The 21,887-nt window shown below is 46.9% G+C and overlaps 2 protein-coding genes across 4 annotated transcripts in view; both read right to left on the reverse strand.

The window, feature by feature from the left end:
* Nucleotides 1-2,125: 2,125 nt before the first annotated feature.
* ANXA8L1 (annexin A8 like 1) lies at nt 2,126-20,952 on the reverse strand. 3 transcript variants are annotated; one of them, XM_073353024.2, is made up of 13 exons: nt 20,860-20,952; nt 20,179-20,226; nt 14,813-14,903; nt 14,448-14,542; nt 13,412-13,525; nt 11,063-11,153; nt 10,280-10,359; nt 9,585-9,644; nt 9,156-9,249; nt 6,767-6,862; nt 6,494-6,552; nt 5,413-5,535; nt 2,126-3,070 (listed from the first exon to the last, which is right to left on the reverse strand). In XM_073353024.2, exons 2-13 carry the CDS (start codon nt 20,197-20,199, stop codon nt 3,011-3,013), a joined length of 984 nt encoding a protein of 327 aa, XP_073209125.1. In that variant the 5' UTR covers nt 20,200-20,226; nt 20,860-20,952; the 3' UTR covers nt 2,126-3,010. The 3 variants fall into 3 exon arrangements, with proteins under 3 accessions (XP_073209125.1, XP_073209126.1, XP_073209124.1); XM_073353025.1 differs by having other exon boundaries at nt 20,840-20,902; XM_073353023.1 differs by lacking the exons at nt 20,179-20,226; nt 20,860-20,952 and having other exon boundaries at nt 14,813-18,099.
* The window catches only part of ANTXRL (ANTXR like), an 87,543-nt gene continuing 86,562 nt past the window's right edge, over nt 20,907-21,887 (reverse strand). Inside the window, exon 19 of the mRNA XM_073353021.2 lies at nt 20,907-20,995. The gene's annotated coding sequence lies outside the window, so the exon portion shown is untranslated. The remainder of the gene's footprint in view (nt 20,996-21,887) is intronic.

The raw sequence follows: 21,887 nt of genomic DNA on the forward strand, positions 1-21,887 counted from the left end.
TGAGGGTGGGGATAGGTTACTGCTACACCCCTAGGCCCTGATTCTGCAGTCTGGACCCCTGCCCTGAGCTCCAGTGTGGAGCCCCATGAATCTGACTGCAGGAGCAGGGCCTGAATTTTAAGCCCTGCAGCTAGAGAGCACCATAGTTGCTTACGCTGGCCTTGTCCATCTTTCCTTCCTGACCACAGCTGTTGTGCAGGGCTTTGGTTTAAAGGGACGGCATACAAAGGTTATAGTTTTAGGGCTAGATTTTTGTGCCTTTCGTCACAACCCCTGAGCGAGGGATGGTGCATAAACTGCCGTGGTGGGGGTGGGGAGGGTCTGTTGCTCAGAGCCCTCGCTCTGATTGCCCCTTGCTCCAGTAACATGTTGCTGGCTTATACCAGGGACAAATTAGGACAGGCCCTGCATGGCCAGCAAGCAGTGGGGGCTGAAGCCAAGCCTTCACTCATTCTCCACCCCATCCTGCTGGGGGGGGGGATTCTCACTCCCCTGTCGTGCAGAGGTGTGCACTCCAAGCCCCACTCTGGCCCTCCCTGATTTGGCACCCACTGCGGGGGGGGGGGGGGGAGATGAGATTGTCCTTGCTTTGCTTACTTTAATAGAGCGAATACATTGAGCAGTCCAGGAGCGGAGCACGGCTGGGACCACTGGCACTGATCCCAGCTGGAGCACAGAGGGCTGGGCTAGACAGATGTGACCCAGACAGTGCAGGTGGCCATTAGAAAAGATGCCAGCCAGCCACACAAATGGGAAGAGATGAGCTCCTCTGTGCCAGTTGCACAACCATGATCTCGTGCTGGTAAGTGGCCCCCGGCCCCTGCTTGTTTATCAGCAGGGGAAAGTGCCTCTGGTGGAACAGCCCCATTCACCTGCATCCGGCAAGCACGGCGTTGATGTAGGGCCCTGTTCGCACTTGTTTGGTTCTTCGTCTCTCCTCCCCTCCCCCCGTGGCGGAATACCATAGGGCATGAACCATGATGGCACAGTCTGACTTGCACTGCTTTGCCCTACACCTCAGAAGAGCTTCTCCTGCCCCTGAGCATATCACAGAGCTCTACAGAGAGGAGTTCAGTCCCACAGCACCGATAAGTGTAACTACCACCCTTGAACAAATGGGGAAACTGAGGCACAGAGCAGCAACATGGGTCACAACATGAGTCAGTGGCAAAGTGAGGGCTAGAGCACAGGGCTCTTGGTCTAACAACCACCCCCCCTCCCCCCGCTGCCGCCGCAACCTCTGACCTCTAGACCAGGAGAGCAGAGTAGAAGCGATGGGTTACCAACTGCTATATAGTACTGCACAACTAATGGTAGAGTTGTGTAACCTCGTCACTTCCCTGTTGCCACGGGGTAGGAAAAGTTTCACACTGAGACGCCTACGAGGGCTGGGTAACATTTCTGCATCCACACCCCTTCTAGATTTTTCCAGGCATCCCCCTGAAAGCAAGCCCTGACTTCTAATCCCTGCAAGCTGGAAAACCCCTCAGGCATTCCCATGACACAAAGGGTGAACACAAACCCACGGATCTCCTGCCACAGTGCTTCCCCCAAGGAAGGGAAATATCTGCGGAGGAGAGACATGTTGCCACAGCTGCAGCGGGCTGGCAGGTCATGAGGACCTTCCCTGCCCCCCACCCAACAGGTTGAAACACCTGTGTGATCGCTCACACTCCAATGGTGCATAGTGTGGATTGCGAGTCGCACGATGCTCACACAGCTTGGAGGTGGTGCTGAGCTTCCTGAGGAAGTGGGGTTGTCACCCTGGCTGGGGGCACATCCTCCTATCCTCCTGACTCTCCTCCCTCTTGTAAAACTAGATGGAAACCTTAGAATGAGGGAGACTGTGATGATTCATTGCAGTCCATGTGACTTACGTGAATATCTTCAAGCACAACCACCTTGGGGCTGTCAGGGTGGGGGAAGTGTCATGTATCAGGATGGCATCACCAAAGGGATCCTAAGGGAGTTGGAGGCCCAGCTCAAGGGGATCTAGGACTCTTTGAACACCCCATCCTAAATGCACATATCCTTGTTAATTTCAGGCGCGCAAAAAAGGGAGACTGGCTTCCGCAGGCAGATTCCTCTGCCCCATCAGAAAAATCACCAGGTTGCACATAATGGCTTTTGGTAATTATGCATTTAATTTGCCTGCTTGGAACAAGGAAGGAGCCGAGGGGTGAACTGCTGGTCAGAACAGAACAGAGTTTGCAGGAACATTTCATCTTGTTCTCCCTGTGCCACTGTCTGGCTCCTGAGCCACATTTTGTGCTCTCGGTCACAGCAGAGTAAAGGCAGAAGAACTTCACAGAGATAAATGGAGCGATTCCATATGCAGAAGCAGAATCAGGCTCACTGAGACCAGAACGTGGCTAAACGTGTGTTCACAGGACACATATCGGGCCCAGTTCTGATCTCGCACTAGTTGGATGTAACTCCCTTGTCTTCAGCTGAGTTATCCTGGCTTCCATTGGTGTCAGCAAGGGAGGAATCAGCTCCATTGGTTTTGTAACGATAAATTCAGCACCCACCCACTCCTGCACCCCTTATTCCCGGGAGCCCCCGCTGAAGCCTTCCAAGATGTTTCATTTTGATTTCAAACCTTTTTTTGAGGCGAAATTTACTCCAATTTCAAAATGAACAAAAAAGCAATTTCAAGCCAAAACGCCAGAACTTTTGTTCAGAAAGTGTCAAACTGGGATGTTTTGATCATTTTGAAATTAAAAAATTATCGAGTTGAAACAGGCACTGTTTTGTGAACAGTTTCAACTTTGACAAATTGGCCTTTTCCTGTGGGAAAAATGATTTGTTGAAAAATTCCTGAGCAGCTCTTTGTTGGGTACCCAGATCACATAGATTCCTTTAAAAATCTTAGCCTCTAAAGCAGATTTTCCATTTTCTATTTATTCAGTGCTAGGGATTTTCTAGACATCCATTCCCAGACACTTATTCATTGCCAACGGTTTCCGTGCCTCCATTTCAACATCTTGCCTTTTCCCTTCAGATTTCTTCATTTATCACTGCCACAGAGATTCAGCAAGGCTGTCTTGTAATCACCACTCGTGTCCTCCTGACAGAGGGAAGAGCAAAAATAGAATGGAAGGTGGAGGACCGTGCTAGCATTCTAGCCCCATAGAATGCACTCACATCTGACAGGGGCTTTGAGAAAGACAGACTACATTGACTTCAATGGATTTATTCCTGATTTACACCCCATTGTAAGTGAGAGGAGAAACAAGCCTAATAGGGTTTCCCCTCAGTGTAATATATTGAGCCCAATTCTCCTCTCACTTATACTGGTTTGCAACCAATCAGGACTAACTCCACTAAGTCAATGGAGTAACTCAGGAGTAAAAAAAAAAATCATGTAAATGAAAAGTAAAGTAGACTCAAGCCAGTTGTACTCAAGGTTCAAACTGCCTGAGCATTTATGCACCATTCTCCCCACTCACTGGCGAAGAATGAGTGGAGCACTTAGCTGTGAAGCATCAAATTGGTATCATCATTGCCGCAACTCCCAAAGGGGCATAGAGTATTGCTGCTTATGGATCAAGGGCCTGCAGAGCATCCTTAAAATGGTCTAGCTGGCTGCTCAATCTACGTCCGTCACTGATTATCACCTTGCACCACCAAAGTTTTAATGCCCCCCGATCGCTGGCAGTGTAGAACTCTTCCTTGATTAATGTGCTTTGTAAGTCAAGTTTTCAGGAAACAGACAAATCTCTCAGTCTCTGTTGAGGGGAGTGTTAACGAGAAAGTGATGAGATGCTCATTTCATCCTCTCTGGGTATTTTGGGGGACCTTCCGCAATGTTTCAGCAGGAATTATTATTCAGTCAGGACCCTCGACGACCGATCATTAATCAACATGACAGATACTGACAATGTAGATTAGAAGAAGGGGCCTTAATTACAGACAGATTTCCCAGGGGACTGCTCATACAGGGGCCTCTGTGCCATTTGCACAGGGGAAGGGAACAACCCTGAATGATAGAATGGGAGAACGTTGGGATTTCAACCCCACTGTAGAATGTGGCTTTTTACTAGGGATGAGCAACCCGCTTGGAAACCAAAAAAGAAAAATCCAACTCCAAAGTATTCCGTGGGGGGACAGGGGGTTGGAAAATGTTCAGTTTCTAGATCTCTCACACACAGTATATGGGCCAGATCCCCGGCAGTTGTAACTCACTGTAGCCATTTTTCCTCCAGTCCACCCAAAAGGCTTCTGGACAATGCAAGAGTCTCTCCCCCAGCCCAAAGAAAACCCTAGAGTGGAGAGGAAACAGGCAGGGACCGGCATCTGGTGTTTATTGTTTTATATGATCTCTGCCCTCTTGTGCTTTACATGATTAAGGAGAAGAGTGTCAATGCATTAGACTGTGCAAAGTGTATGTTCACAGCTGCCGTGTGCCTCTGAGTGAGTTAAGCCAAACACCTCTGGGGTGGAGTTCTGGGACAGGGCGCGTTAAAACACACTGGAGTCTGAGGAGTCACCATTGTACCCAGGGGCTAGGAACGGGACAGCCGGTTCCAGCTCCCCACAGGAGGTGCCAGAGAGAAGATCTTTGTCCCGAGAGTGTGCCTAGGGAACCCAGCATCAGGGCAATGGCTGGACGCTATTTAGGCTCCAGGGGTTTAAAACTCTGGGCAATCCAGAGCCTGGCATTCCGTTCACTGCAGCCCTAGAGAGTGGCTGGACGGGGTGCTCACTAGGATCTGTGACAGAACAACATGGATGTTCCCTCCCTGGAGGAGTTGGTCCAAGAGATTTTCATGCCCCTTGGCTCTGCGTGGGAGAGGACAGGCAGAAAGCTCTGCCTGCAACATTTCTGACCAATCCAAACAGGGCCACGGCCCTCTGCAAAACCCTGCGCTTGGCTCCATCCTCTGGCTGCAAAACCTCAGAGATGAAATGGGTGACTGTCTTGCTCCTGCTGGCTCCAAAGTGCTCTGCTAGGCCTGCTGGTGGCGTTCAGCTTGACAGAGGACTAGGGCAGAATGGGCAATGTGTGCTGAATCACACGGGCTGGGAAGGGAGCTAGGACAGCGGACAGCAACTGTGTTCCACCATGATGCTTCAGCTGGCAGAGCTCAAAGCACGTGGGAGCAGAGCTTGGTTGGTGCAGAGCCTGTGGCAGTAGAACCAGCTTCCATCAGCAACTAGTCTGAGCACAAGTCCTGTCACCTGCAGGTGACATTCCATGGCTCACCTGCTCAGCCAGGTGTTTCCCTAATGGGCAAGGAGGGATCCCCAACTCCCTCTGGACTTTGACTCTTTTCAGAGGACTTATGGACGGGGGAGACTCACGATCTTACTTGGGGGGGTAGTCCTTCCCCCAGTCGTCAGACACCATGGTGATGGACGTACCAGAAAGGCATGTCAGTGATTCATAACAACAAAGCTACTGCTTACCAGAATCATGGTGGAGAGAGATTTGCCTGCAATCTTTAGGAACTCAGCCTTGACGAGATTTAAGTCAATTTCACTCCTGGAAACGATGATCCTTATTAGGGTCCCATCACAAGTGCCTGCCCCCTGCAATGACACATTTATCACTTTGGCAGTGCCACCGAGTGTTGGCATGATCTAATTTTCTCTCTTTTGTGGGAGGGGGGTGGGGAGAAGAGAAAGCAGATTTAGTGTTTGCAAATTGGTCCAAGATGGAAGAGACCAGGTTTCAGATGCTGCTGAGAATGAACTTAGCACATCTCTGCCTCTCATCCTGGTGCCTCACTATTCATGTGACAAAACCCATCCTGCAGTTTGGTGTGACTGCCAATCTTTGTGCATGAAAAACTCTGGAGCAAACATCTGCAGGGTTGCAAGCAGGAACGGAGGTTTATTGGTGCATACAGCACAGCTAAGCATGATAGCTTTACAGAGCATCTGCCCAGGACTCCAGCCAATCCATTTAGTCCTTTACCCTTAAGAAGGGGATATTCATCAGTTGCAAAACACTTGGGGGAAGCGTCTCTCACTTGCAGTCTTCCAGGGAAGGAGACTGCATAGGCTCCACATTTCTTTGTTACATCTATGCTCAGTGGGCTAAAGATCCCCATTAGCATTGACACATTCAGCCCCAAAGGCTTTAGGGATTTCCATGTACTTCCCCTTGGACTTCTTTTGTTTATTTTAATGTCACTGAGAAAAATGCATCCTAAAAAAACAGGAAACTTATTGGTACCAGAACAATTCAACCACCACTAGGGACAAAACCCAGCCCTAATTTATACCCAGTGCAAATCCGATGACCTCTGTGGGGGTTGCACTTATGTAGCTGAGGGTAGAACTGGACTCTTTGTGCCAGTCTCAACTCCACAGAAGCAAGCTCCTTCAGGACTTTAACTCTACATGTCCCTCTTCTTCCAAAGGGGCTGGGCCGGACTCTGCTCTCACTTGTACCAGTTTTACCCCACTGCCCCTTCAGCGCTTCGGACTGAAGTGAGAGGAGAAGTAGGCCCGCTCTGAACAGCCTGTGTTAGAACAGTCTTACCTTCAAGGCATGGTACAGCCGCTCTGCGAAGTAACTGTGGGTGTTCTTTGTGCATTTCACTAGACACAGGAGAACATTCAGTTAGTGCCCAGGATCAGTCTAACCCAGGGACAGCAGATTATAGTAATTCAACTCCCTATCGTCTTCCCTAAACTTCCCCATGAGATCATGGCAGCTAAGAAGTGCCCTGGTATTATGGGATGGATATGCTTAGCCCACTACCGCAGTAGAAGAGAAGCGTAGACAAAAGTAAGGGAGTCCCATGTCCCTTACCAATAGCCAGGATGGCATCTTCTAGTGAGCCATGGGTCTCACTCTGGATGCTGTCTTCTAGACTTTTACTGGCGAGCTTCTGGTATTCATCAAAGACTGTGGGAAACAACAAATAAAGGACTTTTAAATCCAGGCCAAACAATTCCCCAGGCATTTTGTGCCTTTTTTCCACTGATTGCATTTCTGAGGGGCCTGACCCAAAGCCCACAGAAGTGGATGGCCTGATTCCCATTGACTTCAGGTGAGGTCCAAAAAATGTGAAACACAAAAATACTGGCACCACACAAACACAAGTAAGTATCTGTATGTGCATATGATGGGTAAGTATGCACGAAGATGGGCACTGGTGTACGTAATTACTGGCTTACATTTGGAAGTACAGGTTCGCTCATTGCATGTTCATTTGGAAATCTGGCCCTTAATCCCTGTGTTTGACTATTGATCTATATCTGGTTCCAGGGGGGTCTGCATGGCTCTAGCATTCAGTTTTGTGTTTGCTGCTGTCACTGGCTCAGGGAGCTGAAGTAAAACTGAACTAACAAGATCTGGGCTGCTCATGGCCCTTCAGTTTTTGGATGGGGGAAAAACACCAGGGGAAGCTCGAATTTCTTGTTTTCCTCCTTGCAAAAAGAAAAACCACTAAGTGAGAAAACCATAAGCAAAAATACAGAGGTAAATTCCAAGATCTTTGGATTTACTCAGATTCCTGCAGAAAGTTCATATTGAACCACAGCAGTGAAGATTTGTTTTCTCTCTAGGTAGAGTGTAGACATTGCAAGTGAGGAATTATTAAGCCTCAAGTTTGACTTCTAGACCTGCACACAGAGCTAGCAGTTAAAGAAGACCTGTGTATTAGGGAAGGCATGGAATCTCCTTCACTGGAGATTTTCAAAACAAGGCTGGCTAGCCATCTGTCTTGGATGGTTGAGATGCAACAAATCCTGCATCTTGGCAGGGATGAGACTAGATGACCCTTACAGTCCCTTCTAACCCTATCGTTCTATGTAACACAGTGAGCTTCAAATATAAATCTGGGCAGCGTTCAAGCTTATCTCCTCTAACCTCAGTGCTTAGATACTACGGTGAAAGACACTAACAGATTGGAGATGACCTTCTCAGCTCAGGCCTGTATCAGAAATAAGTTTAGCTGGAACAGAGTTGAAATGAACTGAATTTTAAATAGATACCATTACTCCGCTCTCAGAGCGGTGGGGGGAAATCAGGGAAGAGCTGCTTCTTGCAAAAGGCTAAACCAAACCCATATTGTTTTTACTGTGACATGATCACTTATTTGAATGATTAAATCTCTATCAATGTTCTTTAATATGACCTTAAAAAGTAATATAAGTGCAATGTGTGCATGTGAATCATGACACATTTAATTAGGTGAGTGGATCTCAAACTATTTACCCTCCAGCCCTTCTTTGATCAACATTTTTTAAAACACATGATTGGGGGGCGGGGTCTGCCTCATGATTTTTGATCTCTCGAGGTCAGCAATACTGAACTGATTCTGAGAGGTTACATTTGGAAATGTAAGAGGGAGCTGGCCTCAGATTCCTAGCAAGAGGCCACAGAAGCAAAGTTCAGGTTCACCTGCTGCAGGCACATGGTCTGACTTCACACCAGGTGACTGGCCTATTATGAACACGGGCACGACAGCCAACGTAACAAAGCCTGTTTGGCTGAACAGTCTGTGGTCATTGGCGGCTCTATGCTGCTCATGGGATGGTCTGATGTCATACTTCCCTCTGTCACTGATATCTATCATGTTCTTAGGAGCATGGTGTGGGGATTCTACCTGGGTGTGTTGTGATTCTTCAACATAAAACCATGCCACAAGTATGAACAGCATGTTGTAATGCATTTTAGAAAGTGACACTCTCTCTGTCTCTCACTGAGGTGATATCTTTTATTGGACCAACTTCTGTTGGTGGAAGGGAGAAGCTTTTGAGCATCACAAAGCTCTTCCTCAGGTCTGGAGAAGGTGACACGGCGATTACCATCTTCAGATCTGAGGAAGAACTCTATGAAAACTTGTGCCTTCCACCAGAAGTTGATCCAATGAAAGATATCACCTCACCCACCTGGTCTTTCTCTCCAGCCATCTTTGTCTAACACACCAGTCTCTATGGTATCTGAACTCTTCAGTAAATGGACTGTGTTGAGTGCTCAGATCTCCCACCAAAGTGAATGGGAGCTTCTGGATGCTCAACACCTCAGAAAAAAAAAGTCAGGGCACATATTCAGGTGCTTAAATGTAGATTTAGCTGCCTAACTTTGGGTGTCTCGGTTGGCTTGGGCGGCCTTGCATCTGCTTTCTGTGGGGGATGCTTTCTCATTTTGGAAGCTGCTGCCGTGCATGAAAATACATCCCCCTGCTCTGTACCTCTCAGCAAGTGGGTGGCGCTCCTGGTGCACAGGATGGTGATGAATTGGATCTCATCGGTGCCCTGTATCTTCTCCCCAGCAGCGTAAAGAGCCTGTGATTGAAATACATTGGTTACAGCTCCCAGTGACATTCGAGGCATGGATCTCACAGGGGAGGGGTTCATGTGGCTTGGTGCAAAGCAGCATTTCCGCTCCCGCTGGATGTGTGCTGGGGCACTGCTTGTATTGCTTGGATAACTGATTTTACCATGCCACTTGCTGCCAGGCAAGCTAGACCCTTTCACACCACAACCCTTGCCTTTGTTTAAACTGGGATAGTAGCTAATTGTTACAGCAGGGTGAGTAATTCCATTCCCTACCGAGGGCCTTCAGGTCACACCCTAAGAATCAGTGTTATGGTAAAGGACCGGTCACTTTATAGAAATACCTGTGCGTCCTGAAGCACCGTCGCTGAATCCATATAGCATCTTGGATCATCCCTCTCGCCCTAGGAGGGTACAATGGAAACACGGTTATTTGCTTTCCTACAGTGTTGCCCGCATGAGGATCTCAAAGCACTTTACAGATGGATAAATTCATCCTCCCAGCCCTTTATCCTTGCCAGGTAGATAAGCCTTATTGTTACATACAATACAAGAGAAAAATCCTTGTTGGTGATTGGCGCCTCATCATATGAGTGGTTTTAGCCGATCAGTTGCTATTGCTTAACTCAGGTCAATAATTCTGACGCATGGAGATGCTCTCTGAAGATTGTGGGGCAGGGTATAGAAAGGGGGCACAATGCAATTGGGGTACAGCACTTTTGAAACTAGCTGGAGGGCAATGCCCAGGTTGCTGTATAGGAATGGATGGTGTATAGGATGGTGCCCCCAGAGGCGGAGCTCACAGAAACTGTTTTGGAGGCTAACTACTAGTGCCTAAAGGAACTCTCGACTCTGCATCAGCTTTTAAAGCAGAGATCTAGTTCAAGGGGTCTCTCTGTGCGGGTGATTTATCTCGTAATTCTGATGGCTACCTGCAGCAGGTGGGCTTGTGATAAGAGGCCTGTACTCACTGCTAGTCCCAATCAGAAGAAGGGGAGATGAAGAGTCCTGGCTCCCCATTCTTTCATCACAAACTTACCTGAAGGAGGCAAACCAATATCTGCTCGAAGTAGCCACTTGTGTCCGATCTGATGTCCTCTTCCAGGTTAGAACCATACTCTGCAAGGGAAAGAGGACCAAGAAGAGGCGGGGGTGACGTGTTAACTGAAAGGCACAGTGAATGACTGAGGTGTCACCATGCCTTCCAGAACCAAATGAATGCTTGGCAGGCCCCAAGAAGGTAACCTGAGGGAAACACATGGCTGTGAGCAGCTCACTTAGCCCCGACTCAGGAACATGCATCAGCAGAGTTTCTAATTTTAAGTCAGGGGGCCAAGCATATGCTCAAAAGCCAAGCATGCATTTAATTAAGTACCTTATAGAATCTGGGCCTTATTTTCTGAAACCCTCTCTCAAGACCAAATGCTGCCCTGGAGCCTTGAAGGGATTAAAGGATGGACATGGACATAAATTTGACAGAGTCCCAACTGGGGCATGTCCCAGTAAAGCAAAACCCGGTGAACAAATACAGCTCCATAGACAGGAAGATTCCATTACACCAACATTGGTTTGCTTGCTACCCACATGAACTAAACCCATGACACCTTTGAGGTTTGCCCATTACTAGATGGGACATTTAAAGGTGGGATTTTTTCAGAAGCAGCCAGAGTTGGCCCAACTCCCGTTGACTCCATTGGGAAGCCAACGCCAAGCTCTTTTGAAGATCCCGCCTTACTACGGAAAATGTTATCAGTTCATTCAATTGCCACAAAACCCCCTCACAGTGCTTCCGTCACACACAGTGTAGTGTAAGCTGCTTTACCTTCTTTGTAAGCTTTGATTATTTCTTTAATTTGCACTTTTGTCCGTGATGCCAGGATCTCTATAATGACACCTTCGCTTGTTCCTAGACCCTTTAAGAGGAAAAAGGAAAAAAGAGTGGGAGAAAATACTTTGCCATGCAATTAAAGCTATCTTTAGAAAAATAGCCCTCAAGTGTCTGAGGGTTGTCATAGGCTGTGTGCTGAGCTGTGATAAATTGTCACGGTGAAACCTGGAACCACATTCAACTTGTTCAGTTTCAGTACAGATTTGTTTGCTAAGGCTCACCCCTCCTCTGAGCAATCCTAGAGTTGAAGTTGATTTTATGGGGCTCTGCCCATGTACAATGCATTCATCAAGGCTTTCAATGACAAGTGGCATTAGAAGGGTGTGAGGAGAATGATGCAATCAAATCTATCCATCTACATACAATTTTCATAAGCTTCTCTCCACTTGTAATTTGGAAATAATTAGAAGTAGAGAAATAAAGTCCCACATCACAACCTTGGGATGCAAACATCCCATACCAACCTCTTCGGACCTGGAAGAAGACATCACCCCATCCTGCCCCTCCAGCCATCATCACTGGCTGATTTCTTATGGGCTTCATGTCAGAGGTTAGGGATTTGAAAGAGGAGAGGGGAGTAGCCTTATGGGTTGGTCCAAGGAGGGCATCCCATGCACAAAGGGCAGGTTGAGAGGAGGTGCAGGGATGTTGGTGTTAGAAACTGATGAATGAGCAGCTGAGGATGGCCTCCCTTGCAGAGCAAATTTGATGAGTAGGCTGCAGTAGACAACAGGGGACAAGCAGGGAGGGGATGTGCTGAGAGTCCCAAGCAGTCTGCCAAGAATTACAAAGGGATCTCACAAAACTGGGTGACTTGGCAACAAAATGGCAGATGAAATTCAATGTGGATAAATGCAAAGTAATGCACATTGGAAAACACAATTCCAACTATACATATAAAATGATGGGGTCTTAAATTAGCTGTTATCACTCAATAAAGAGATCATGGAGTCATTGCAGATAGTTCTCTGAAAACATCCACTCAATGTGCAGCAACAGTCAAAAAAGTGAACAGAATATTGGGACTCATTAAGAAAGGGATAGATAAGAAGACAGAAAATTCCACATTGTCTCTATATAAATCCATAGTACGCCCACAGCTTGACTGCTGCAAGCAGATGTGGTCACCCCATCTCAAAAAAAGATATATTGGAATTGGAAAAGGTTCAGAAAAGGGTAACAAAAATGATTAGGGGTATGGAACGGCTTCCATATGAGGAAAGATTAAAAAGACTGCGACTTTTCAGCTTGGAAAAGCGACAGCTGAGGGGGGATATGATAGAGGTCTATAAAATCATGACTGGTGTGGAGAAAGTGAATAAGGAAGTGTTATTTACCCCTTCACAAAACATAAGAACTAGGGATCACCAAACGAAAATAATAGGCAGCAGGTTTAAAACAAAACAAAAGAAAGTATTTTTTTCACACAACACAGAGTCAACCTGTGGAACTCTTTGCCAGAGGATGTTGTGAAGGCCAAGACTATAACAGGGTTCAAAAAAAACCTGGATAAGTTCATGGAGGATAGGCCCATCAATGCCTACTCGCCAGGATGGACAGGGATGGTGTCCCTAGCTTCTGCTTGCCAGAAGCTGGGAATGGGTGACAGGGGATGGATCACTCAATGATTGCCTGCTCTGTTCATTCCCTCTGGGGCACCTGGCATTGGCCACTGTTGGAAGACAGTATACTGGGTTAGATGGACCTTTGTGTGACCCAGTATATCCATTCTTATGTGATGGGCCTGGAAGGGGATGAAAAGGACTTCGAACTTGAGCCTTTGGAGGGATTCAAAGAAGGTGGTGATGTGGTCATTGAAGGTGAGGATGATGATCTTAGCAGCTGTGTTTTGTGGGGACCTGACATTGTTGGGGAGGCCCAAGAGAGGAGGAGGTTACAGTTGTCAAGACAGCAGAGAAGGGCCTAGATGAGAGCTGTAGCTGTCTGGGCAGAAAGAAGAGGAACTTTGGAATTTTATAGAGCAAGAAGTGGCAATAGAGATCTGTATTTTTCAATCATTCTTCACCAGAAATACGGAATTTTGCACAGTTCTGCTGTTGACCTCAAGTCAAAGGCATAAATAATATTTTAAAGGGTGCCCTTTCCACCAAAGACGTGCTGTAATAGCTTATCCAGCCAAATATTTGCTATAAACATTGGCCTGCTGAGAAACAATACAGTGGAAAGGGTTCATCCAGTTCAGCTACCAAGCACTTGTATTAGCACAGGAAATTAACACAGTGTTCCTACTACCACTTAATAAGCAGCATGTCATTGATTTACCTTCAGGGCATCATGTAATTCCTTGGCATCGTATTTAAATGGTGGGTACATAAGGGCTATGATGAGCCTCTCAAACTTGCCACTCAGTTCAGACTTCAAGCTGGCAATAAGATCCTGTTAAAGACGAAAGATCTAATTAAGGGAAGAGTGCATCCAATGCTCACTGCGTTGCACGTCACTTTCCCTGAATCTCCATTTGTAACCCCCATGATGAGCTACAGCGATAAAGCTGATGCACAATGTCATGTTGACTGGCTTATTATACAAGCACCTATGGGGCTGATCAGGAGGCCATCCTTATGAGTGGACTGTGTCTAGGTATTTCTGTAGTGCCTCCTCCAATAACTGCAATATCTGGGCACTTCACAAACATTATAGAATTCATCCCCACAACCCTTCCACAAACCCAAATCCTTGAAATTTCCCATAGGGAAGTTTGTGGCTTTCCAACTGGCTCTGCTCTTCACGCACACATGCCCTGGCCAGCCCAGGCCTAGTAATAAATCCGGGGATGGGTGTTGGACAAGAAATCTGGATGCTGCAGAACATCATGGTCATTAACTATACTGCATCCGTGCACTAGATAGAACCTTGGGTCCCAAGAACACAGACCTCCAGTCTACCTACCTTAAGAAGGTAGACTTGCACTGTTGTAGTAATGTCAGTGCCCAAAACCTCTGTACCCTTCCATAAAATACCTAGAGAGAGACAAGGTGAGTGAGGGAATATCTTATTGGACCAGCTTCTATTGGGGAGAGACAAAAGGTCTGTTAAGCTTGGAAGCTTGTCCCTATTGCCAACAGAAGTTGGTCCAATAAAAGATATTACCAGTCCCACCTTGTCTCTCTAATATCCTGGGACCAACACAGCTACAACAACAGTGCCAATAGACCAATGGGTGACACAAACACACAACATCTGACATTCCGTCCAGCAGAGGGCAGTGCTCCCATGGTCTCTGACACCTCCCTTCTCAGGAAAAGCACCATGCAGTGCAAAGAGAAAATTGATCAAACATGTCCTTTCTCTGGATAACCTGTCCAAACTGTTCCTTGAACGATCTGGCAATCTGTTGACGCTGTGCGCTCCTCCTTTTGGTGAGGACATTGATTATAGCCTGTTCGTCTGTCCCTGGAAACAAACGATGATAGGATGTAAACACACTGTGCGGGAGAATAAGGCAAGACATGTCAAACTCCCAAGGGTATTACCCATCCAACCTTCCCAAACTCACTGCCCTCACAAGGAGGGGATTTAGGCACATTTTGGAGCAGCTTGGATTCTGAATTCCCATGTGATGGCACAAATGGCTGTGGTTTTCTGTAGGGAATTGTGCTAATGCTATAACCGAAGTGTAGAATGTTTTAAAAACATGGCTGGTAATAGATAGAGTCAACTCACCGAGTCCTTTCATAGCTTTATACAGAACTTGGGCATCGGGCGTGGGGTCAAAGCTCAGGGTGCCTTTCACTGAGCTGCCATCTTCATCACGCTGTAAGAAAAGGCAACTATGCATCCCATGTGAAATTAGTTTGATAGGGCTCAGTCCAGGTCCCTGTGGACTTAGAGCACAGATTACACTATTGCAATAGGTGCTGATTAACTCCTTAATGGCAGTCCCAGCAGAAAGACCTGACTATCGAAACTGGACATTCCTGTTGCCCTGAAAGGTGGTATCTTGTTATGTTCATGGCGTATACACACATAAGTTAGATAAACATGCAAAATACTCTTGCTGGAAAGGATGCAATGTAACAACTTTATTTCTTAGAATCCAGAATGATAACACACAAGAACCCAAAACAGAAAGAGACAAAGCAGGCTGCTCCCTAAAACAGAGGCACAACTCTCCCCACTTTGTTCTAGGCTGCCTTTTTGCAGACTGATTCTGCAAGCCCCAGATCACAAATTTCCCTACCTAGCCTGCAAGCAAGACCTAGAAACCCTTCAATCTTAAAGTGATCACTTGCCATTTTAAACACAGTTTTCCAAGCACCAAGTAAATCACAAACATAGTTTAATACAGTTGAGTATTTGTGTGTGATACTACATTACTGCTATAACCAGAGTGTTATCATGCAGGGTAGTTTTATACATAACTTCATTTGTTCCATGGCATATCCCAGTTGAAAACATGGGCTTTTCTGTGCTGTAGCTTCACATGCCTGGCTCCTGATTGAGGTAGAGTTAGACTGGCTTCACAGGGTGTGGCATCCCAAAGGAGAGCTACAGGCCAAGCAAGAGGAACCAGTGTATTTTGCAAGGGTGGATGAAACTGGAGACGTTCAGGTTTAGCAAACTTGAGCGAGAATCTCTTTCCTCCATCCCCGGCCTGGGGTCCTGACTTAGAGGGGGTCTCTGGGCAAGCCGCAAGGAAACGGCCAGCCCTCTCCTCCCTGTGCTGTTTATTAAGTGGTAGCATTTCAATACATCCCAACCTTGTGGTGCAAACATCCCAAACCCAGCCTTGCAGTGTAGGGTTCACCTAATGCAGCTAATTGGGGACAGGCTTGGATTTACCCACCAACTCCCAATAGTTTGGGGCCTTAGGCCTTGTCTACCTGGGAAAGATTTTTGATACAAATTAACGTGTGAACTTACACCAGTACAGTTGTTCTGGTATTACCCCCCAGTGGACAGCCTTATTCCAGTATAAGAGGGCCTTTTCAGGTTAGTTTATGTTGCTTGCGAAGGGGTTGATGCTAAACCCGAAAAAGGCACTCATGCCAGACTAGGAGTCCATATAGGATAGCCATCTCAATATAATGGGTGAAACTTTCCCATCTAGAAGACCCCAAAGTCTCCAGATCAGCTGGACTCAGGCCTAGGAGACTGCTTTTGTGAAAGCAACATGTCGTATCTTGCTAGACTTTCAGATCATCTTCCTTCCCGCCTATCCTGAACCTTACAAGGGAAGTCAGCATTCTTCTTTGACTAGTCAAATGCATTTATTGACATTCTTTTTCCTCCATGAGAGGCAACTGCCAACACTGAACTCCGTTTTCCAATGAAGAGCTAATGGAACCAATAGTCACCCCTACTCAGCTTTTGTTAGCTCTACCTGCCAGGTAGGAGATGGGAACTATGCCCATAGTAACTGTAGGGCAGAGCTGCATGCTGGTGACCTTGCAAAATCTCACTAGAAACCAGGCATGCGATTCCTGGAGGAATCTTTCTCAAGCTCTTCTACCTGGCAAGGCTCACTTGGAGACAGCCATGGGCTGGAAGGATGTGGGCAGAAGAGGGATTGTGTGTGGGAAGAACTTGGACTGCTTGGTAAATCTCTGGGAAAAGAGGCATGGAGTCCAAGGCTGCACCAGTGGTAATAGCAGAAGGGATTCATACTTAAGCAGGAACCACAGGGTGAAATGCTTATGACCCATGTCACGCAGGAGGAGGTCAGACTCACTAGATGATCAGAATGGTCCCTTCTGGCCTTATTCTCTATGAATCGAAGGTTCCTGCCAGCTGACTATGTTTGCCTGAAAGCAGCTGTTGGGGTGGCCTAGCTCTATGCAAAAGAAACAAAGGCAAACGTCTGTGTGGATGGAAAGTTATCTGCGTATGTCCATGCTACTATATCTAGCTCCCTTGGACACACAGCCTAGGACAGGAAGCAGTTGGAATAGTGAGAGTTACTTGCACAGTTTTTCTTGTATGTGAAGCTTGCTTCCTTCTATATTATGGACCTATAGAGTTCCTCTGTCTAGATTTAGTTAACTAGGGTTAGGTTTACTTAGCCCATAGTTTGAATATTAGGTTTATTCCTGTTTGTCTTTATTTATCTTCATACTTACATCAATCCCTGTATGGGCACCCAAAGTTAGCTGCCCTGATAAACAGCTTCCTCCCTGTTGATTGCATTGTCTCCCCAGTCCTTTCACTCACACTTCTCCACTGCATGAAATTCAAATTCAATTTCCTCCTTTTCACACTCCTCCGGAACCATGTGAAGGGCCAGATCCTCAAGTGAGGTGTTGCCACTTTGTGCTTTACTTCCAGTGGAAGGTGGCAGTCCAGCTAGCATTCCTGACCCCGGAAGGATCACCACACTGTTGCTTATAATCAACATCAAGACTCCCATGCCACTCATTCCTTGCTCCAGGCAGAGGGGATGTGGATGAAGAAAGGAGGGAAGACTGGGATGCCCCACTGTTGGCTGCGGCTTCAGTCCCTGCAGACTGTTAGCAGCCTGGGTGTGAGTTAGAGCAGCCTGGGGAATGCTCTCGGTTGGTGCACTGTGACTCGGAGATTGGGGAAGTGCAAAGGTGAGTTTTAATTTATAGGGCTCTTGGGGCAAGGCACACAAATTTAAATGACCCTTATGAAAAAAAAATCCCAATCAGGGATTTGAGTCAGTTCTGGCTAGAAGGAATCAGGCATCACTCACAGCCACACAAGTCCTCTATTTGTGTTCTCTGGCTGTCATAGCAGAGGGAGGGAGAAAGGTGTGGCCATATCAGGTTAGGACAGGAATCCAGCTGAGACTCATCCGGCTTTCTGTTTCCAGGTGACTCCTCAGAGGTAGCTGACTGAAAAGAGTCAATATATGCAGCACTGCCATAACGAACAAGCCCCATTAGACAGGCATGCAGCGGGATCTACTCCACCTGACATGCTCCTCAGTTAGGCTTTTTTACTTGACTATCTCTAGTTACAATTTTCCAAACAAAGTTTCTTCTCACAAAAAAGTGGCATTTTGTCCAAAACCTAAGTTTTCTGTGGGAAAATGTGGGTTTTGCCTGGATTTTTTTAACTGGAAAGTTTCTCACAAAATGTTCATTTTTCAAAATTTTGAATTGAAATGTTCACTTTGTTTTTCAAAAAGCAAAAGAAAATTCAAACTTTAGTCCATTTAAAAAAAAAACTGGGGGAGGGGGAACAATTTCCAGGGCTTTTGGAGTGGTCGTGGTTCTGTGCTTTGCTTCCTCTTTCCACTCTCATTTTTCAAAGTGTCTCCAATTTTGGAAGAGTGACAGAGCAGCAAAATTAAAAACTAAAAGGAAAAAAAGTCATGCCCCCCCTTCACCCATTATTCATCTTCTTGAACCTGGTGGTGAAACGGGGTGGGGTGGAAGAGGAATGCTGACATTTCAAAAGTTTCATGCAGAAATAGGAGGGGGGCAAAATGAGACAATATTTAAAAAAAAACCACACAGGAAACTTTCATTTGTTTCCATTTCACAGGGTTCAAATTTGAAATTTTTCATTAAATGGTTTGTCTATTTTCAAACCAACTCTACCAGTAATGCTCTCAGTCAAAAACCAGAGCAAAATGTTTTTCCCACTTGAAGTAGAATCCTGGCCCTCACTGTTCTCCATATTTTATACTGGCTAGAGTAAAAGCACCATCTGTATCACATGAGAACCATAGAGTCCAGCTACCGGGCAATACAAAGAGGAGGCAGCATTGGGACAAAAACAGTTAATGGAAGACAGCTAAACAAACCCCATCAGGATAATGATGGTTTGGCGCTGGTGTCTGGAATGCGGCTGGGTGGAGAACTGGAACACCATTCTGTGGAGGATTTTGAGATTTCAGAATCTGGTTTCATTCCAGTTTGGAATAAAAGCCAAAGCTCTGAAGTTCTCTGCAGAAGGGAATTATTTTCTGCCCAGCTTTGGGGCAGTTTGCCTGATGGGCTGCCCTAGAGCCAGAGACCCTGGAAGCTCCAAGAACCCAGGTTGCCTAAGAGCCATGTGCCTTATAGTTTGGGCAGCTGGATCTCCCTGGCTCGCCATTAACTTGCCAGGTGGGCTCTGGAAGGTGCTGGACAGCCCCGCTGGCAGGAAGCCAGCCAGGCTTCCAATGGAACAAATGAAAGTGTATCATCAAAATGTTTCTGACCCGCTCGACTGTGGACAGGGCTCCTGGTAACTCTGGTGGCTGGTAGGTGACTGCGTTCAGGAAGTAAATGCTTTCCCAGTGACCAGATCATCATCATCATCATCTAGGTCTCCTCTTTATCTCCAGCTCTTGGTAAATCAGTACAAAGTCTCAGGGTGGAATCCTGAACCTACTGAAGGTAACAAGAATTTTGCCATTAATTTCAGTGGGGCCTAAATTACACACCTGATCAGTTGCTGCCCTCCACACTTTGACCTCAGGTACAGAATGGGTCTGCCTCAGTGAAAGCCATTCAGCCACTGGACCAGATTTGAAATGTACATTTTCAAAGTAATGTGAACTTTAAAGGAACATTGTAGTCTTGGCTCCCCATTGAGTCCAGCTCTCCGTATTGATAGGCCACTGCCATGGAAGGTTTTGAATAGCTACTTGAGACCACATCTCCTTCCAGGTCCAGGACCTACCACCACAGCTGGAGCAATCAGCCCGGTGGCCAGTCGAGAGGCTGATGACAATGGGAGGTCGAATGTTTACAGGAGCTGGACCTAGACTATGTAACTCACTCCTACAAGGGAAGAGACTGACCAAGTTGTTCACAGCTCTCAGAACTAAATGCAGAACTCATTTCCTCAGTTTAGATGTCCTTCAGTAAAGTCTCCACCCACCTAACCCCTTCTCATAAGCAAACAGCCAATAGAAGTGCTAGCCTGTTGCTTAAAAACCAGCACACATATTTAACAAATTCCTCATAATCAAACACACGCACACAGAGTGGTCATGCATCAGGTGTGGTCAGTTTGTAAGTAGAAGGATTTTACTCTGTCTCTACACATAGAATTTATATATTGTCTGAGGCATGACAATGCGCCTCTAAAATCATGTACAGAGAATTTCACACGCCAGTATTTCCTCTACTTACCCAGCCCTTCCACCATGCCATGGTACACTTGGTAGCAATTCTTTTTGCCTGTAAATAAAGGAAGTTACATGTTGGATCTTTTGAAAGTTAAAGGTCTTGAGCATGTGTGAACTGGAAAGACAAAAAAAAGTTTCCTGCAAACTCACCACTAGAAAACAAGAAAAAAAAAATTCTGCTCTCTGGAGGTCTATTCACACTGGCCGTTGCAGGGTCTAACTGGCACCTCTGCACCAAAAAATGTACAGATATGTGCCTTCCTCTTCTATACACCCCACAAGGCAACACCTTAAAGACATGGTTTGACCGGTTTTTGTACATATGATCTCACTGGCAGAGATGCAGTTGCTTAGTAACAGGACTTCCCTGGTTAAGAGCCTCACTTTCAAACTTGGTTGACTAAAGTTTGAATTTCCCCTTCTGATTTTTGCAATGTGCCTGCCTGAGCCCCAGGGGCTTGTGCACCATGGAAATGACCGCCAGATAATGTCAAGATACCAGTGTGGCCCAGAGCACATAAAACACTCAGATCAATTGCTCTCTAATTATTAAAGGACTCTCTCTACCTGTACCCGAACAAAACAAGACACTAATTCCCTCAGCTAATCCCCACCCAGTGCCCCATCCCTCCCAGCAAAGCCTAGGAGAAAAAAAGGAGCCCTACAGCTTTGCACTGAAGCTCACTATGTTGAGGCTGTGAAGACCCAGGAGGGAAGGGCGTTCCAGAGCCCCACGTGGAGAAGGCACTGCGAGACAGACGCACCCTCTCTGTCGTACCAAGGTCTGGGAACTCAAGGGCCTCTGACAATCACAGCAGCACCTGAATGAGGAGGGAAGTGGTCTGTTAGCCAGGCCCAAAGCAACTAGATGTAGCCCTGTGGAGATTCCATTGCTATCACCTACTCTCGGGGTGATGGACTCATGAGCCCTCCCCCCTCCCACTAAAGCTGGCCAAACTTTGGGGCTTTTCCAAATCCCTCGGTGGGATACACAAATCTGGTTACATGTGCCTTCCTGGGGGGAAAGGGGAGGGAATCAGCCCATCCTGAGCAAGATGGATACAAATGTAATGGGCCCACAGCTCTCAAAATGCCAGGCAGCCCAATGAAAACCAGGGACTGGACTACTGTGAACTGTAAGGCCCCTCTAGTGAGGGACTAGCGGCTACTCCTCCCTGCCCTCCCACCCCCTCAGCCTCGGCCACCTTGACTTAGGCAGACCAGCCCAACCTGGAGAGACTGATCTCCACTTTAGACCCTGTTCCCCTTTAGAGACTGGGCCCAGGCACCACGTGCTCAAGCTGCCATGGGGGAATTGCAGTTATTGCAAGGCTTTGGAAGACAGATTGTAAGGGAGTGGTTCCTCCCATGCCCCGGAGCGGTGCCCAGCTCTCCAGGGTCAATAACTGTCTCAGTAACATTCCTTTCTGGAGACCAACATCCACGCCTTGAGTTAGCGAACAACACTGACAGCTGCAGCTCCACCCCTCACATTGTTTCCCCATGATGATCACAGGATTATGCAGAAGTTGCCAGAGTCTGGCCTATTGTGCAAGCTGCCCTAGATTGTCAGGGGTCTCTGGAGTTCTGGGCCACCCCTGGGGTTAGCTCTGTGCTCAAGTTTTCTCAGTTCTGCTGTCAGGACTGCCAGAGGTTTGGGGTTGTGGTGTTTAAACTCTGTGCTGATTTCCCCACTGGCAGCTTTGGGGAATT

Source organism: Lepidochelys kempii, chromosome 7 (genome assembly GCF_965140285.1).
Source record: "Lepidochelys kempii isolate rLepKem1 chromosome 7, rLepKem1.hap1, whole genome shotgun sequence".
NCBI classification, from domain to species: domain Eukaryota; kingdom Metazoa; phylum Chordata; order Testudines; family Cheloniidae; genus Lepidochelys; species Lepidochelys kempii.

Coding starts and splice junctions, on each gene's coding strand:
- ANXA8L1 (XM_073353023.1), bottom strand. CDS start 14,927: ATGCATAGTTGCCTTTTCTTACAGCGTGATGAAGATGGCAGCTCAGTG. Junction 10,360..11,062: donor AATCAAAGCTTACAAAGAAG/GTAAAGCAGCTT, acceptor TTTCCCTTGCAG/AGTATGGTTCTAACCTGGAA. Junction 5,536..6,493: donor GGCTGTACCATGCCTTGAAG/GTAAGACTGTTC, acceptor GTGTCATTGCAG/GGGGCAGGCACTTGTGATGG.